General features: G+C 38.6%; 2 protein-coding genes across 6 annotated transcripts in view; one reads left to right on the forward strand and one right to left on the reverse strand.

Annotated features, from left to right (window-relative positions):
• SLC16A6 (solute carrier family 16 member 6) overlaps positions 1-5,796 on the forward strand; it is a 45,117-nt gene extending 39,321 nt beyond the window's left edge. For both annotated transcript variants that reach the window (XM_036754104.1, XM_036754103.1), the window contains exons 5-6: positions 1,029-1,841; positions 3,588-5,796. In XM_036754104.1, the coding sequence (XP_036609999.1) occupies positions 1,029-1,841; positions 3,588-3,838 (1,064 nt within the window). In that variant the 3' untranslated portion in view covers positions 3,839-5,796. The remainder of the gene's footprint in view (positions 1-1,028; positions 1,842-3,587) is intronic.
• The window catches only part of ARSG (arylsulfatase G), a 181,382-nt gene extending 168,076 nt beyond the window's left edge, over positions 1-13,306 (reverse strand). For all 4 annotated transcript variants that reach the window (XM_036754100.1, XM_036754101.1, XM_036754102.1 and 1 more), the window contains exon 1: positions 13,139-13,306. The gene's annotated coding sequence lies outside the window, so the exon portion shown is untranslated. The remainder of the gene's footprint in view (positions 1-13,138) is intronic.
• Positions 13,307-19,078: the final 5,772 nt, after the last annotated feature.

A 19,078-nucleotide genomic window follows, 5' to 3' on the forward strand; every position in this document is an offset into this window, starting at 1 on the left:
GTGGTAACCACTGTTTTTTTCTCTTTGTATCCATAGAGCTTAGCACAGTGCTTTCCATATAGTTAGTACTTAATAAACGCTTTAGTCATTCATTCATTTTCATTGGCTCATATTGTACTTCCACTGAACTAAAACAGTATGATTTGGTAAAAAGAGCACTGAATGGCAAGCCAGGTGACCTGGGTTCTAGTCTTGGCGGCTGTTGTTGTATTTCAGTTGTGTCCAATTCTTCAGAACCCCATTTCGGGTCTTCTTGGCAGACACTGGAATGGTCTGCCACTTCCTTCTCCAGCTCATTTTACAGGTGAGGAAACTGAGGCAAACAGGGGTAAGTGACTGAGGTAGAATTTGAACTCGGGACTTCCTGACTCCAGGCCCAGTGCCTGTGCACTGTGACACCTGGCTGCTCCGATCTACTACTAATTAGCTTGTTAAAACACGTGCTAGTCTCTCTCTACTCTGGGCCTGTTTCCTCATGTGTACAGTGGTGGGAGTGATGGGAATTGCATTAGATGAACTAAAACCAACCAGCAGTTACATTGCTTGTGGGCATATTTACAAATCACAGGCAAATGATAATCAATGAATTATAAACAGAAAAAATATAAATACCTTTAATGTCAACAATCTCCAGTATGCATTATTGACTTGGTTTATGTCTTCTACCTCTGCCTGATACGTTGTAACCCCCCAATACCACTTTTGGTGGAGGTAACTGTAACTCTTCCATTCTTTGCCTAAATCCTTAATAGATGGTTTTTGTCCACGCATTTATAGAGCCTGAAATCTAACCCCAGTGGAAATGGGCAAAACAATATTCATTTTCTTTCCTTGATTTTTGTATCTCTTGACACTTTCTACACCCTTATTTATTTATTCAAAGTATGTTACCTAGCATGTGGTCCCAAATATGGAGGTTTATCTTTTAAAGTTTATTGCTAAATCAGAATCTGTATTGCTTCTTGAAGTCTTATTAGGTCCATCATTAACTTTGACTTTTGTTATTTCTTTTCTCCTGAATATGCAAGCCATCACAGCTTTGAAAGAGAAAATTGGCTGGAGATACAGTCTCTTCTTTGTTGGTGTAGTACAGCTAAACATTATCATCTGTGGATCCCTGCTTCGACCAATTATAATCAGATCACCCATAACACCAAAAGTATCCTCAGCCGAAAATCGGAAAGAAGTGCAGTATATGCTTGAAAATGAGAAAACACACACCTCAATAGACTCCATTGACTCAGGAGTAGAATTAACTACCTCACCTAAAAACGTGCCTAGTAATGCCAATGCAGAGCCTGAGCCAAAGACTGACATAGAAATCCTGGTAAAATCCACTGATACAAAACCAAGTGAAAAAGCTTCATTATTGGACTTTTCCATTTTGAAAGAAAAGAGTTTTATTTGTTACATGCTTTTTGGTCTGTTTGCTACACTTGGATTCTTTGCTCCCCCTTTGTACATCATTCCTCTGAGCATCAGTCTGGGTGTTGACAAGGATCGTTCAGCTTTTACATTATCTGCAATGGCAGTGGCAGAAATTTTTGGAAGAATTAGTGCTGGTTTTGTCCTTGATAGAAAGCCTATCCGTAAGGTCTACATTGAGCTTATCTGTGTCATTCTGTTGACTGTATCTTTATGTGCCTTTCCTTTTGCTTCTGAATTTTGGGGTCTTATGACATGCAGCGCATTTTTTGGGTTCATGCTTGGAACAGTAGCAGGTACTCATCTCCCTCTACTAGCTGAAGATGATATAGTGGGAATTGAGAAGATGTCTTCTGCAGCTGGAGTCTATGTCTTCATTCAGAGTATATCGGGGCTTGCTGGACCACCACTTTCAGGTAATTCAAATGTATATCTTGCTCTCTAAAATGTGCTACTTAGCTACTTTGTGGATTCTGGAATATATTCTTCACTAGATCAGAGCCTTAGGTTTTTGGAGTTGGAGAGGACCTTAAGATTAACAAATTTGAATTCCACATATATGAAGTGACTTGATCAAAGTCACAGACTGAATAATGGCACAATCAGGTCTGGAACCCAGAGGTTCAGTGCTCCTTCCACCATGCTGTGTTGTTGGCAAAAAAAAAAAAAAAAAAAGAAAAAAAAGCTTGTGTGGACATCCCTTCGCCAAAGCTGAGTGATGGTTTATCTCTGCTCACACAGTTACGACTTGAACCTACATATTCCTAACTTCAAGGCCAACTCTCTAGCCACTATGCCAGTCTCTCATCTGACTAATAGAATAACGAAAATTAGAAGATTTCCAAAAGAATGTTCCTTCTCAGAAAGGTTGTGACAGTCCTGGGTCCGCAGTTGTACGCATATACTTGTTGACTGATTGCTGTAGTATAAGTCCTTGGAAAAAGGGGCATGAATGTGGTTTATAGCTTTGATGTACAATACATATTTAATGATGTTGCAATGCAATACATCATTAAGTGTGCTATCTCATTTTTTTAAAGATGTGAATATGTTCGAGGGGAAAAGTATATTTGTTGGTTTGGTAACTTTAAAAAAGTTTACAAACAAGAATTCATCCTTTTTCCATATTCCAAATGACCCTCTCTGACACACAGAAGCTCAGCTATTTTTCCTTTTCTGGGTACAGAACATGTTTTTGGCATTTGGGAGATATTTCTTTACATTACAGATTATTTTAATTCTTCTTGAAACTAGTCCTATAGCTGTGATAGAGCTTTCTTTCCTCCACCATTTCTTTTAAAAGTTTCTTATTTTATTTTGCATTTGACAAATGTCAGCAAATGTGAACATTTCCAAATCCAAAGAATAGAAAGAATGGTACATGAAACAATAAATCTCTATACTATGTATAGTTTATGATTTTTAAAGTATATATTAAATTTAACACAGTAGTGCCAACATTGCCCAGTTTTCTATTGTCCCTTCTGAACTTCCTTCTGCTCTATGTATTTTTGTCTTTGTATGTTTGACATTTGTTGCATCAGTAGCACTACCTCCTATTCCCACCTACATCTCTCCTCCTACTAAAAAGTAAAGCCTTCTTTTATAATTAATAAGTATAGTCAAGCAAAATAAATTGATATATTGGCTATATCATATAATTCAAAACTTTTCTGCCAAGAAAGGGGCAAGTGTGATTCACTAGTTTTCTGAAGTCATGATTGCATTAATTAGAATTAACTATTGTTTCAAAGTTGTTTTCCTTTATAATATTGTAGTCATTATAGAAACTGTTTTCCTGGTAGCTGCACCCTACGTTAGTTCATACAAGTCTTCCCTGGTTTCTCTAAATTTGTCCTTTTCATCCTTTCTTAAGGGTCAATAATAATCCATTACTGTTGAGTAATTGTTAGGCATCCCTCCCTTAATTTCCAATTCTTTGCTACAACAGAAACTGCTGCTGCTAAAATATTTTTGTATGTATGGGTTTTTTCTCTTAGTCTTTGATCACTTTGGGGAGATGCAGGTCAGTAATGGTGGATTTAACATTTCCATTTTTAATAACATAAATCAGAAAAACTAGAATGTTTTCTCAGTGAGATTTGGGGAAAGGTTATCTACTGTTTCTAAAAACTTTTCTTACATATCATGTTTTCCTCCAGGTATTCTAGTGGATAGCACCTACAATTATGCTTCAGCTTTCTACTCCTGTGCAGCTGGCATGTTAGTAGCAGCTATTTTTCTGGCATTTGTGAGACCATGCAAAGTTGGACTGTGTCATTCTCCTCTAGATGAAACAAAGTCGTCTGATAGTCAGAAGTCCAAAACTTTACAAGATACACCTGAAGACTTTCTTGAAATGGACCTTGGGAAACATGAAAACAAAGGAAACAAGAAAAACGAAGTAGTATGATAACAGTTTTTCAAATAATATAAAATACTGGGTTAATAGGACTATGAGGAAAAGGTGACTGACTACCCTTTCTTCCCCACTTTCAGAAACAACATCTTAACAGGAATGTATGTATATGTGAACAGGACTATCAACATCTTTTTGAAAAATTTTCTTTTTGAATTTGTTTTAAGTCAGCCAAAAAAAAAACCAAACACAAACAAACAAACAAACAAAAAAGCTTCCGTTCAAAATCTGGTTGTATGTCATTAGCTAAATGAGAATGCATTAGACCTTCACATTCCTGTTTTTAAAGAGGTGCTATGCATCAGCCAAGTGTTTTCACAGCTCTAATTCCCATGCTGGTAAACTGGGATCTTATGAAATAATTGTAGCCCATGTGACAATGAGCAGACCACTCAAAAAATCCTAGACACTACTGAAAACTCCTTGATCTTTTTAGGAAAATGAATAGATAAATATGAATAAAAAAAATTTTTTTTAAATAATGACTTTGGTGTTTCCATTTGGCAAAACATGGGCTTTTATTTTTCTAAATGGATTAATCTGATGTAGAATTTTAGACCAAATAGCTTATCAATAAACTGAGGAATTGTGAAATAAATAACCGTAACAACTTGAATTGGATAAATGTGAAGATTACCACTTATTTTTATGGCCAGTTTTTACCATATGTATTTTAATACAAAATACTTTTCCAGAATAGCATTCTCAAATATATTTCCTGTTTTTTTGAGTTATTCCTATATCTGTGATTGTAGTATGTTAAATTTAAACCAGTATTTATTTTTAACTTATTCTAGGATGGGTAAAAGCTGATAGTTATTATGAGAAATTAAATATGAAAACTAGTAAAATGCATTTTACCTCCTTTCAGCTATCCTTTCAATGCCTCAAAAAAATCTTTTGTTTTGTAAAATTACTGTATTGAAAATACAGACTGTAATGATTTCTCAGTTTTTCTTTGGAATGATCTTAACACAAACTGTGCTATTTGAAAACAGATAAAACCCCCCTTGGGCAAGAATAGCAAACCACCTTACTGGGTGTGATTTAGTTTAGTTTAGTTTTTTTTTAAATCATTCATCTCCAAAAATACTTGAGAAATTTCTTTGGTCAGAATTGGATTGTACTAATTCTGATTTTTTAAAAAAAAATTACTGAATGGTTGAAACATTAAGACACTTAGGACTATCATTGAGTTGCAAGATACTGTTTACATCTTAAGACTGGGTTATTGTTGTGGTTTTTTTCAACTTAACACTTACATGTACAGTATTTCCCATTTCAAGGTTACTTATGAAGGGAAGTGTGAAAGCAACAGGGTGGGCTTTGATTTATACAAAATCTCACCTGGTCAGTGATGGCCCTTGCTTGCCACCCCCATCTTTTATACATCTCTGCTGTTACTTTAAGACAACTCAGGGGAACAAACAAGACAAGCCTAGTTTGGTTACAGGCACACACACAGCTGCATATAAAGTGGCATCATTCATTACTTGCTATGTTTTGTACAGCATTTGATCAGCAATAGCTATACTGGACAATCTGTAAAATTTTGTGGGAATGGGGAGGGGGTAGATGGGAATGTAAATGCCCCCCAAAACAGGCACTCTTAACAATAAAGTGGATATAGCAATTCTTCTGTCTCTGCTTGAGAACAAAGTTGAGCTTGTGGCAGTTTGTATATTTATATTACTTCAGCACTTTACAATTTAATCTTTTTCTTCTCCTAAGATGTCCAATACCAATTTCATGTTAATAACTACTCTTTGTACATTCTGAATGTAATAGCATGAACAAGTATGTGTGTGTTTCAGCAGACCAATAATCTTAGATTTTTAAGTGGCAAAAAAATAAAACAGGATTGTTGATTTGGGCATTATTATATCTAATGAAATTCTGGTATTGCTAGGAAACAATGAAATTTGCAATAAATTCATGAGGGTTTTTTTTAAGAGTGATTTTTTTTCTATTATAAAGTTGCCTAAGCCCTAAATCTTCATTAGTTGGGAAAAACTAATTTTGTAGTGTAATTAGCAAAGTAGTAACCTAAAGAGGATTAATTTCAAATACAGCCTTATTTCTTCCAGCCAGCAAAATCTTTTTTAAAGGTTCATTTGAAATCTTCTCTTCTGTATTTGTATCTTACAATTGAAGTATATGAAATAATAATATTCTTAAACCATTAGCCTAGCAAGAGAAAGGGTACCAAAAATAATGTAAAGATCCAAGGACACAGCATATTTTCATTACATAGAAGGACCTTATAGTGTTCCAAGGTTGTAAATGGCAGAGCTAGGATTTGAGCGTGAATGAGTAAGTGAGTGTGTGAGTGAATGGAAAAACATTTAGTAAGCACCGTGCTAGGTGCTGGGGATATAGACTGATAGATGAAATAGTCCTTCCTTTCAAGGAGCTCACGTTTTAATGGAGAGGCAACACACAGAGAAAGTTTCAGCTGCAAGTTAGATGGAAGAGTTCCATGGGTACAATGGAAAAGCAGATGATAATACCCCTCCTTTAATGTCCTTTCCCTGCTGATAAGGAAGGGAAGGAAGCAATCATTTAAGTACCTACTCTGAGCGACAACAACCCTGGGAGGTACATGCTATTACTATTCCCATCTTACAGCTGAGGAAACTGAGGCAGACAGATGTTAAGTGACTTGTGGGGGGGGGGGGCTCACCTCTATAGGTTTATGATGCTGTATTTGAACTTGGATCTTTCTCATTCCAGGGCAAAGCACTCTATCCACTGCACCACCCAGCCTCCTCTGATAAAATCAAATCAGTTTCTAATGTTGAGCCATTTGACAACGCCAAAGACTTTGGTCCCAAGAACTGTCTTTTCTGTATCTTTCTCTAGCTGTGACTGTAGAATCTGCAGGAGCAGTTGCCTCCCAGGATGATGGCTGTGGGCACTGGGTTGGAAGCATTGCTATTCCTAAGGCTCTCAGCCCTGAGTTGTCTCCACTAGGGTCTGAAAGGAGATGGGGATTAAGATGGTGGTGGTGGTAGTTTGACATGCCTGGCACAGGCTGGCTCCTCTCTTTCCCTCAGGGTGCCTTGCTGTTTCTGCAGGGTAGGCTATATCTGCCCTGTAGATGATAATTAGTTCGCTGGTAGTTGTTGGAGATGGTTGATCCCTTCTTTACAGAAGTTACTCCCCAAATAATGGCTGTGAAGGCTGGGCTGGAAGCAGGAAGCAATGGTTGCAGGGGGTGGGGGGTGGGAGGAATAAGAGGACTGCTGCCACTCCCAGAGATCCTGAATTCACTTGCTTTTTAGTGGAAGTCAGTCATTTGGTCATGACTCCATATCCAGTGATTTCTCTGCTGCCCCTATAAATACGTCTGGTAATATATGATTTATTATATTAATAACTTAGATATTTTTACTATTCTAAGTTTGTTCACAAGATATGATAGACTATCCAAGCATTGCTGTCCCTACCAATGCTGTTTAATCATAACATCATTAATATATTATAAGAGCACTGGCCCTGGAGTCAGGAAGCTGAGCTCAAATCCAGCCTCAGACACTTACTAGCTGGGCAAGTCACCTAACCCTATTTGCCTCAGTTTCCTCATCTGTAAAATAAGCTGGAGAAGGCAATGGCAAATAGTATCTTTGCCAAGAAAACTCCAAATGGGGTCATAAAGACTCTGACACAACTGAAACAACCGAACAACAAACCAAACCCAATTGCAGTATTATTTAAACAATGGCCAGAGATGCAAAAATCTGAGGTTAGTGTTGCCTGAAAACATTAGTCTGACTAAGGTAGTGTTTTCACTAAACCAAGTAATAAAATTAGGCAGGGAGTGGTTATAAATATGGGGTGGATAGTGTTTACCAGTTGCTTATAAGCAATGTCTTTCAAAAAAATGGTTAACAGAAATTAGCAAAGAAGACAAAATTATAGCTTACTTAGGAAACCCACGTGAATAAGCAAAGCCCAGTTGGTATCATTAATAGTTTCAATAAAGAATAAAGATACAAAATAAATGCATAAAAATCACTAGTGATGTATAGCAATAACAAAATCCAGGAGGAAAAAAATAGAAAGGGAAATCCTATTCAACATAATTACAAAATGCTAAAATAGCAGGGGTTAATTACCAAGGCACTCAAGACACGAATACAATTGCAAAACACTCCTTTAAGAAATAATGACTTAAATAATTCTCATAATTAATTGCTCATGGTTAGGTAATACCAATAATTCAAATGTAAAGGTAGTACTTGAATTAACTTCTCTTTAATACTATACCAATTGAACTACCAAGGGGGTACTTCTCAAGAGCTAGACAGAATATTAATAAAATTAATTAGGAGGAGTAAAGTGTTTAGGATCACAAGATTTAAAAAGTAGGGATGAAGGAAGAATAGACTTCAAGTTATTTCATAAACCATTAATCACCAAAACTATTTGGGCTGCAGAACAGCTCTACTTTGGGATGGACTGCCTATCTGCCAAGAACTGCAGGGAAAACTGGGAAGGAGTTTGCCAAAACATTGTGGATCAGCATCTTACATGATATACAATAGGTTAGACATGGATACCCAACTTCAAAATAACCAGTCACTTTTTTTAACAGAGGAAGATGGATGGAGAGATCATTTACAATCATGGCTAGCGACAGGATTTTGAACCAAGCAGGGGGGATCACAAAAAATAAACTTCAGTTATGTGAAATTGTAATGGTTTTTTTTTTTGCAGGATCAACAGAGCTAAAATAAAAGGGAAATTATTGCACCAAATATATCTGATAAAGATCTAATATCTAAGATAATATGAGGAATTAACACATATGCCAGATCCAGAGTCATTCCCTAATTAAAAGGCCAAAGAATATGAACAAATGATTCTTGAGAGAACCTTTTTGTGACCCCATTTGGGGTTTTCTTGGCAAAGAAAGTTTGCCATTTCATTCTCCAACTCATTTTACATTTGAAGAACTAAGGCAAACAGGATTAAGTGACTTGCCGAGGGTCACACAGCTAGTAAGAGTCTGAGACCAAGACCAGAGATGGACTCACCAAGAGGAGTCTTCTTGACCCCAGGCCCAGTGCTCTATCCACTGTGCCACCTACCTGCCAAATGGAAAGATAGGCACATAAATATACCAATGAGAGAGTTGTGAATTGGTCCAAACATTCTAGGTAAGCAATTTGGGATTATGCTTTGTGAATGACACGAGAGGCAGAAAATAAATGCTTTTTAGTTGAAAATAAAATAATTTTTAAAACTTATAAAAAGTGAGTAAAATGTTCATACTTTGACTCAGTTTCCACTGCTAGACATATACTCCAAGGTCAAAGACCTTCAAAGATACCCCATGTAATGGAATATTCATAATGACATTTTTTTTCTGGTAGCAAAGAACTAGAAATAAAAATAAGTGTCCATTGACTGGGGAACGGTTACATAAACTGTTTTACCTGAATGTTATGGAATATTACTCCAACATAAGAAACAGCAAATAAAAAATTCATAGAATTCATAAATTGATGTAGAACGGATGATATAACTGATGTGAGCAGAACCAGAAAAACAGTAAATGCAATGAGCACAATGGCATAAATCAGAAAAAGAACAAAATAAAATGGAATTCTATGCAATTTTAAAACCCAGGTTAGCCTGAAGAAGAAAAGCTATCTCCACTCATTACAGAAGCGGGAAGCTATGGGTATGGCGCATAACATATACTATTAGACAAAGGCAATGTGGTTGGTTTTGCTGAACTGATTTTCTTTCATTTTAATTTTTTGTTACAAGAGATAACTTTCTGGGTAGGAAAGGGATATATACTTGGAAATGAATGTGATAGAAAAGGCATCAGGTTTTTGTTTTGTTTTTTAAAGACTAAAAATAAAATGAATAGTTTAAATAATCACTCCCACCAGGACTTTACAATAGATACAGGATGGAGAACTTTTCACATTTCCAATTTTGTGTTTGAAAAAAACCGTTTTTGTGTACAAAGTTAATGTAAATAGAGTTCTAACAGCTTGGCCAACCATTGTTGTATAAAATAAGGAAGCTAGCTCCCCCTAGCGTTCATGTTTTTATAATTCAACAGAACAAGGGAAAAGTTACCCAATTCACGTGATTAGATATCTATTCACCAACTTTGCAAAACCTCCAGTTTCACAGTCACATACTCATTCAGACTTAACTGAGAGCAGCTTTTATTATTTGGTAGGGAACTGGCTGGGGGTGGGGGGGAGGAGCACGGGGATTGACAAAGACCAATAAGATTGAAATTGCAAAATTGCTTCAACCAAATTCTGGTATCAGTAACAATTGGTATTTAAGGGATCTTCAAGCAAATACTTGTGACACCTCTCAAAAGATAAGTGAGAAACAAGTGATGTAACTCCTAATCATTTAATCCAAGCTATAAATCAAACCATCGACCAAAAAAACCAAACATTACAACCCCCAGGTTTTAAATTGCTGCCATTATCCTGAAATTGTTCATTTCCTACCAATATCTATCTTTTAAAAAGAAAAACCTGGGAGAAAAAAAAAGTAAAACCTGTCATGCATTTAGCATATTTGTTCAAGAGAATTCAGTGCTGCTGCTTCAGATCATAAAGGGTTACTTAGGGAACACTGACTGAATCACCTAGGTCAGAACCCCATCCAGAAAAAGCTAGTGGGGCAGTGCTGAACCTGGAGCTGGGGAAGGCCTGAGTTCAAATGTAGACTGAGACACGTATTAGCTGTGTGATTTCAGGTGAGTCACTTAACCTTTGCCTCAGTTTCCTCAACTATAAAATGGGGATAATAATAGCACCTAAAAGGATCAAATGATATATTTGTTTTAAAAAAAAAATAGCACGGTGCCTGGCACATAGTAGGCTTTTAATAAATGCTTATTCCCTTCCCTCCCTTATTTCCCATCCAGGCCAAAATATTCAATTAACCAAAGCCAAAGTTTTAATTGCACAAGTCATCTGTCAGGAAGAAAATAGAAAACTCATCAGCTAAACCAAAAAGAAATTATAATAGGAGAGGCAGCTTTTGTGAAGAAGACTCCAAGGGTTATGTTGATTATTAATATTATATTTGAAAATAGAAAGGCCCCATCCTTTCAATCCAACCCACCTTTCCTCTCTTATCTTAATTATGGCTAACAAGGACCTTGGAATGTTTTCTTCTGGATGAGCTTCTTTTCAGGGTGGTAACAAAAATTTTTCCTGCTCCATCATCTTTCATCATCCTTAGAAACATTTGAAGATGAGAACAAGAGAAAAGTTTAGTATAGAACCCCTTCAACAAGGGCATCATCTTTTCTGGCCCTAGAACTTACTTCATATGTTTTTTCTGGTTTAGAAAAGGTTACTTTGGAAAATGAAAAACATTTATAATGATAATGGTGGGGTGGGGGGTAGATCCCACCATTTCCTTTGCTAGGGAGAGAAGAAACAAAAGCAAACCTCTAAGGCAAGGGTTCTCAATTTTTCCTGTGTCATGGACTCCTCTGGTAGTGTCTTGAGGCCTATAGACCCCACCTCTAAATACTGTTTTTAAATGCATAAAATTTCTACAGGTTACATTCAATATATCATAAATTGTGTGTGTGGGAAAAATCTACCTTTTTTATGTTTTTTTTTTTAAAAATAAGGTATTTCCTTCCTAAGAAATAACTTTATGGCTATCAGTTCCTTTACGCAGGAAATGGGAGTGGCAATACTGTCACTTACCCGCATTATGTCGCAGGGCTATGAGAAAAGCATTTTTCAAAATCTTAAATACTCCAAAACTTAAGGATCCCATGATTTTGGCAACGTGGGTACTCCTTCCACGGAAGATTTCAACTATGCCTTAGTAGATAACCCTTAAGAATCCCTGCAGCCAAAGTAATTTCATTACCAGTCGGTGGTTAACCTACCTGGCGGTAAGACTTTCCGAACTTGGCTGGGTTGGCCCTTCAAAAATAGGCCTACAGTCGAGTCAAGACAACCAGCATTTATTAAGCACCTACTACATACTACACACTCTGCTATACAGCAGAGGGCCTGTACTTGAGGTCTCTGCTGGACAAAGGCAGGCAGGCAACAGGCAGCAAGTGTTTGTTAAGTGCTTACTCTTGCCAGGCACTGTGCCAAGTTCTGGAAATACAAATACAGGTCAATAGACAGACAGTCCCTGCCTTAAAGGAGGTTATATTCTAATGGAAGAAGACAACACACGGAAGGGAGTTAATGTTCCACTGGCCTAGATTTTCAGAACCCTGGGATCCTTCCCCACTACCACGGGACACAGAATATGGCAGAGATAAACCTTTGAACTGTTAAATTTATTTATTTATGCAATTATTTGTGTGCGTGTGTGATACGTAAGTAATTTATAATGGGGCAGCTGGGTGGCACAGATAGAATGCCATACCTGGAGTCAGGAAGCCTCATCTTCCTGGGTTCAAATTCGACCTCAAACCACCTGCTACCTGTGTGACCCTGGGCAAGTCACTTAACCTTGTTTTCCTCAGTTTCCTCATCTGTCAAATGAGCTGGAGAAGGAAATGGCGAATCACCCCAATATCCCTGCCGAGAAAACCCCAAATGGGGTGACAAAGGTCGAACCTGACTGAACAACAATTTATGATGGGGGTTCTCAAACTTTTTGTGTCATTTTGGGAATGCGGGAAAGCCTATGAAAACCCTTAGATGCACAAAATAGAATACGTAGGAATACAAAGGAAAGAAGTTACACGGAAATGCTGAAAATACATATATATTCAATCTATATTTAACACATTAAAGGTGCTCTCTGCCATAGTGTGTATACATATAGTGTATATAGTGTGTACATATAGTATATATTGTATAGTATATATGTACATAGTGTGTGTATGTATGAATGTATGCATGTATGTATACATGTACATATGAGATGGTTATAAATTCTTCCCATGCACCTGGGTTATGTTATTGTGAATGTCTAAATTAGGTCCAAAGGGCGGGGGAAGTACAGTGCCTGGCATACACTAAGTGTTTAATAAATGCTCTAGCTACTTATGGGTGGGGGGGGAAGAGTGTGGGGGAGAAGGAGGGAAGGAGGGAGAGGAAGGGGGAGGGACAGGAAGGGGAGAGGCAGGGAGGGAGAGAGGAGGGGGAGAGAGAGGAGGACGGAGAGAGGAGGGGCAGGGGGAGAGGAGGGGGAGAGGGGTAACGGGAGACGGAGGGAGGGAGGGGAAGGGGGGGCAGACCATGTCCTAGGAAGACGGAAGGGCCCAGACTCAAGGCCAGGGGCAGGTGCTCTGTTAAAAGAGCTCTTTTCACTTACTGGTCAGTGGGCCGCCCCACGCATGCTTCTCTTTCTCGCTGGAGGCCTGGCCATGGGTGTCCGTGAGCCAGGCGGCTCCTTCCAGGCGGTCCAGGCCGCGGCCCGGGGGCAGCACCGTGGCCCGCCGCCCGCAGGACACTCGAAAGCACACACACGCCCTCTCCGAGGCAGGCGCACACCCACTGACCACGCCAAACACCCAGCAGTGAGAGCCGGCCCCAGTCCTTCCTGCTCCAGAGGGGCCCTGAGCGCAGGACCGGACCTATAGTTGTCCAGGAGGTGCCTGCTTCACTTTCTGTTGGGAGAAAGTCCCTCCAGACCAGCCCTTTTCATAGCCACAATTTGCGTTTAAAAGCATTCGAATCCTGAGAACTTCCCTTTCAGACGGCCTGTACCCCAAGAGAAATCCCTGTCAGATGTTTTCTGTCTTATACCTACACTCGCATGAGGACTAAAATATTAACATTTCATCCTACCTGTCACATAGGGCTTGGAGTTTTGCAAAACAACCCTGGGAAGTAAGGCTTATTATTATCCCCATTTTAGAGGGGAGGAAACAGAGGCAGAAAGAAATTAAGTGCCTTGTAACACTGTTATTAAGTCTCTGAGGGCAGATCTGAAGCCCGGTCTGAGCACTCTAAACACGGCTCCACGGAATGACTCAGTCTAATAACCCCGGACACCAAGGATCTTGATGTTCTGACTGGACACAGAGGAGCGAGCCTCATTTTATAAATGCCTATCCATTGATAAGGAAAACATCCAGCCTAATCTACGGAAATTATTTACACGGAGGCCAAGTTGAGAATTTAATTCATATCGGGGGTTCTTAAACTTTTTTGTGTCGTGAACGCTTGAGAGTCTGGGCAGCCCTTCTCAGATGTTTTTAAATGCGCAAAATAAATACCTAGGAATACAAATGAAATCAGTTATACTGAAATGCAGTTATCTATCTAGGCTCCTAAGTAATGTCAGGAAGACCTGTGTTCAAATGTGGCCTCATGCAGTTCTTTGCTATGTGACCCTGGGCAAGTCACTTAATCTCTGTTTGTCTTAATTCACTACAGAAGGAAATGGAAAACCACTCTAGTATTTTTGCGAAGAAAACCCTATGGACAGTATGGTCCAAAGCAGGGGTAGGGAACCTGTGGCCTCTAGGCCACATTTGGCTTTCTAGGTCTTTGGGTGTGGCCTTTTGACTGAGTCCATGTTTAACAGAACAAATCCTTTTATTAAGGGGATTTGTTCTATGAAGTTTGGATTCAGGCCTCACTTAAGGGCCTAGAGGGGCCACATGTGGCCTTTTGGCCATAGATTCCCCACCCCTAGAAAGAGTCAGACAAAACTGAACAACAAATCTATGTATATATTATATGTATAGATATAATTTTATAGATATTTTTATAGATCTCTTCTTTTAAAAAACAAGTACATGGGCCCCAGATTAAGAACCCTACATCAACACATCACAAAGTGCTTGTGTTTTTCTTTTTAAGTAAATGGAAAAGCATATGTTAAAACTAACAGAAATACAACAGTCTGGTAACATCCAAAACTTAGGAACACTCAACAAACCTACTGGAACACAAGTTTTTCTTATGCAACTTGGATAATAAGTATTTGGCCAGAAGTAAAGAAAACATTACTGCTTGTGATTTCCCAAGTACACATTATATAAGCCACCTGTCATATAGTACAGTCATCGAATAATGGTCATTAAATGGTTTAGTAACTCTTACGTGATGTTCGTCTCAACACTGAAAAGGAAACAAGGATCAGTTTACTAGCTTCAGCAGAACATTACTCGCTTTTTCCTAGTGTGATCTTTTTTCTTAATCTGACAAAGGATGTTATATAATATACATATAGGCAAAGAACATATATTTGTTCTAGACTTGTTCTTTTATTGATCTGGGCAACTCATAGTATAAAAATCCTTGCCACTGATAGGGATTGGCTATCTCCCTGTAATTTATAGTCTAAGAGTATTGACTGAGGCTTCAAAAAGTTAAATGACCTGCCCATAGTCACATAGCTAATATGCATTAGAGGTAAGGGTCTTCTTACTTCCGACACTGGTCTTCTGTGGACTACAACATGCTGATACATACAATAGTAAATTATGATTATATTCATATAATAAATCAGAATAAAAAATTATCCCCTAGAAACAGAATTTTAGAGTTTGTGGAGACCTCAGATTCCAAGCCTAAATTATAAACATCAATTAGTTGCATTCACCTTCCTTCTGGTTTATGGAAATAATTTAATTTCTCAGAAATACACTAAGGATGTGACCTATAAAGGAAATGGAAAAACAGCTGGGTTCTGGAAACAGTAATTAGAAAAGTATTGTTCATATAAATGGAAAGGACAAGAAACTGAAACTGAACATTGTGTAATAATGACCAGGTTGGCCCCAGAGAAGAGTTGGGAAAATGTGTCTGCCTCCTTTCACTTTGAGGTGAGGTTCCTTGGGCGTGAAATATTAGTATACAGATAGGGATGGCAAATGAATGAAAGAATGAATGAATGAATTAATTAATTAATATGAACAAAAAAAATTTCTTAAGCACTTATTATATGCAAAACACTGTGCCAAGTGCTGGGGGTACAAATAGAAAAGACAAGACAGAACCAACTCTCAAGAAGTTCACATTCTAATAGGGAGTTTTAGTTGTAAGTCAGATAGAAAGTTCTAGTCTAGCAAAACAGATGATAATGCATCTTCTTTAATGTTATTTCCATTGATAAAATCACACATGTTTCTGATGCTGAACCATTTCAAGGTTCATTGCCAAGGACATTGGTCATGAGAATGTTCATTTCCAGATCTTCAGTAGCTGCAGCTGGTGAGGAGGGCAGGGCTTCAGCACCTTCAGAAGTAGCTGAAAGATCACATTTCCATGAGTATTGTTCCCCTGGATAACGGCTTTGGGGACTGGGTTAGAAGAAGAATTGGTAATCTGGAGGGCACTGCTACTGCTAAGGCTTTGGGTCTTACCTGCTTGCCAATGTGTTAATTGGTTTTCTTAAACTGCCTTTTTTCCTCTTTTCCTTTAAAATCTTTATTCTAAGGGTAGAGTAGAGAGCAGAGAGGGGAGAAGAATCTATTCACATGTCTAATTGTGGGATTACCCCCAAAGTTCTGTCCTGGGTTCTATTCTCTTTTCATTTTATATTCTCAGCAACCTCATCTACAACTCACACTGGTTTAATTATAATCTCTACGGGAATTACTCCCAGATCCATATAACGGGTCCTGATCTTTCTCCCAAGCTTCAGTCCTCCATCATTAACAATCTACTGGATGTTTCCAACTAGATATTCCATAGGCATCTCAAAATCAACACATGCAAAACAGAACTACTAATTTTCCCCCAAAATCTACCTCTGCTTTAATTCCCTTATTTGTCAGGGGCACCTTCCAGTCACCCAGACTCACAACCTAAGAATTATCCTCAACTACTCATTCTTCCTAAAGGACCCACATAGTCAATGAGTTACCGAGTCTTGTAGATTTGAACTCCAGATTTCCCATGTCTGTCCCTTCTTTTCACTCACAAGACCACCACCCAAGTTCATGCCCATTCTCGCCTGCCTGGACATCCCCTCATGCCCCTCAATGCCTGCTAATTGGTCTCTTTGTCTCTCCTCTCTAATCTTTCTTCCACAACGCTGCCAAATTGATATCACTAAAATGGACAGGTCTCACCTGGGCACTCTCTTGCTCAATAAACTCTAACATCTCCCTATTACTTCTTAAATCTAATACAAATCTTTGGTATTTAAAACCTTTAGAACATGGCTCCAACTTTGCTTTCCAGGCTTATTATACATCACTCCCCTTCATATACCCTAAAATCCATCCAAACTAGCCTTGTTACTATTCCTGACACATGAAATTCCATAACTCAATCTGTGTCTTTGCATAGAGTCGTCCCCCATGCCTGGAACACATTCTCTCCTTGCCTCTGCCTCTGAGAACCCTAGTTTCCTTCACAGCTCATGTCAAACATTGTCTCCTATGTGGGCCTCTCTCGATTTCCCCTCAGCTGTTCCTGCTTTCCCCACAAATTAGCATACATATTCTTTTTCTTTGGCGGGGGTGGGGGGGGCTCACAAAATGAAAACAAAAAGGTAAATACAAAATAATTTAGGAGGTGGGTGAGATCACTAGTGGCACTAAAAGTAAGCTTTGAAAGAAGCAAGAAAATATCTTAGATACAGTTAAGGAAGGAGTTCATTTTAAGCATGGAGAACAGCCTATGTAAAGGTATGGAGGCAGAATATTTTCTCAGAAACAATAGAAGACAGTTTGACTGGTTTATAATGCATGTAAAGAAGAATAATGTACAATAAAACTTGAAAGGTGGACTGGAGTAGATTGTGAAAGTCCTTAAAAACCAAACAGAGGATTCTATATTTTACCTTAGAGGCAAGAGGGAGGCACTGCAGCTTCTTAAGCAGGCGAGTCAGACATTGGTTTTAAAAATAAACAAGAGGTAGGTGCCATTTTTACCCCCATTTTACAGGTGAGGAAATTGAATGGAGAAATTAAATAACTTGCCCAGGGTCATACAGGCAAAATGTATCTACGGCAGGATTCAAACTCGGGTCTTCCTGACTTCCAAGTCTAGTGGTTTATCAATTATACCAAGGGTGATGGAAGGAAGAGTTTATAATGACTTAGAGTGGAAACCTAGACAACTGGAGGGATGGTAATAAGTAAGCAAGGACGAGAGAAAGAGATACCAGAAAAACTTTCATGATTTCAGATTCAGAGGGCTACTACTATTTAATATATAGGACCTAGGAATGCAGAAGGATATATAATTTCCTCAGCATAGGGAACTCAAAGTGTGGGAAACCCATCCACCAGTGCAACTTAGTAGATAACTACTAGAGAGTCACCAGAGTCACTTAGAGATTAAGTGACACAGAATTGGAGGATTACGAGGGACTTTAACAGCCATCTAGTCAAAACATATGTGAAAGGAATCTTTACCATAATATCTGTAATGGGGGCTTTGCTGCATATGCCCACATCATTAGGATGGAGACACCTTGCTTCTGGGAAAAGACATGGGTGGGAGCAGCCAACAGTCAGGTCTTTAAAACAGCCAGACTAGGACAACCTCTCTGGAAGTTCTTGGAAGTTCACCTACAACATGGGTACCACTAACTGAGCTGGTGAGGGTATGGGTTACCATTCCCTCCCCCACTTTCATGTCCCATGGATCAAAGACATCAGGCTGTGCTTTGGTTTGTTCTGTCTTTGTCCTTTTCAGTTCTAGATGCAGTTTGATAGAATCTCTACTGGACCCAAAGCCATGGACATCTTGAAGGCATGATTCCAGGCTGGATGTTGCCACCAGCACAGTAGAAAAGTCCTGAGAAGCCAGCACACCTGGGATTTGAGTCCAAGGAATACTTTGGACTTGGATTTGACAGGATTGTGCTATGTAGGAACTGAGCTAAACTGTGAGCCTAATTACTTTCCTCTCCCAAAAGACTGAGGTGATGATACAGGGAGAAATCTAATGTCGAGGAGGGATGTTGAGGGAGAATGTTTATGTGTTTGTTCTTGCTATATTTTTGAAGTAAATATTCCTTTGTAAAAATTAATCTTTAATTACTGGTAAATAGTTATATGAGACTAGAGTTCAGGTGACTCCTAAAATTGGGAAGAACATCATTTATAAGGCCTAGACCCAATGGCTGAGACTAAGTACCCCCAAACCACCTTAAAGGTACCAGAGAACCTTGGGGGAAGGAGTAGAATATCACATACTTGACCTCCAGGCAGTGAAGACTAAGGTAGTTACTGTTATACATGACCAAGAAGTAGTTATTCAGCCTCTGATTGAAGACCTCCAATGAGAGGGAACCCACTGAGAGACACCACATTTCATTTTGGGAAAGCCCCAGTTGTTAAGA

Source organism: Trichosurus vulpecula, chromosome 4 (assembly GCF_011100635.1).
Source record: "Trichosurus vulpecula isolate mTriVul1 chromosome 4, mTriVul1.pri, whole genome shotgun sequence".
Classification (NCBI taxonomy): Eukaryota; Metazoa; Chordata; class Mammalia; order Diprotodontia; family Phalangeridae; genus Trichosurus; species Trichosurus vulpecula.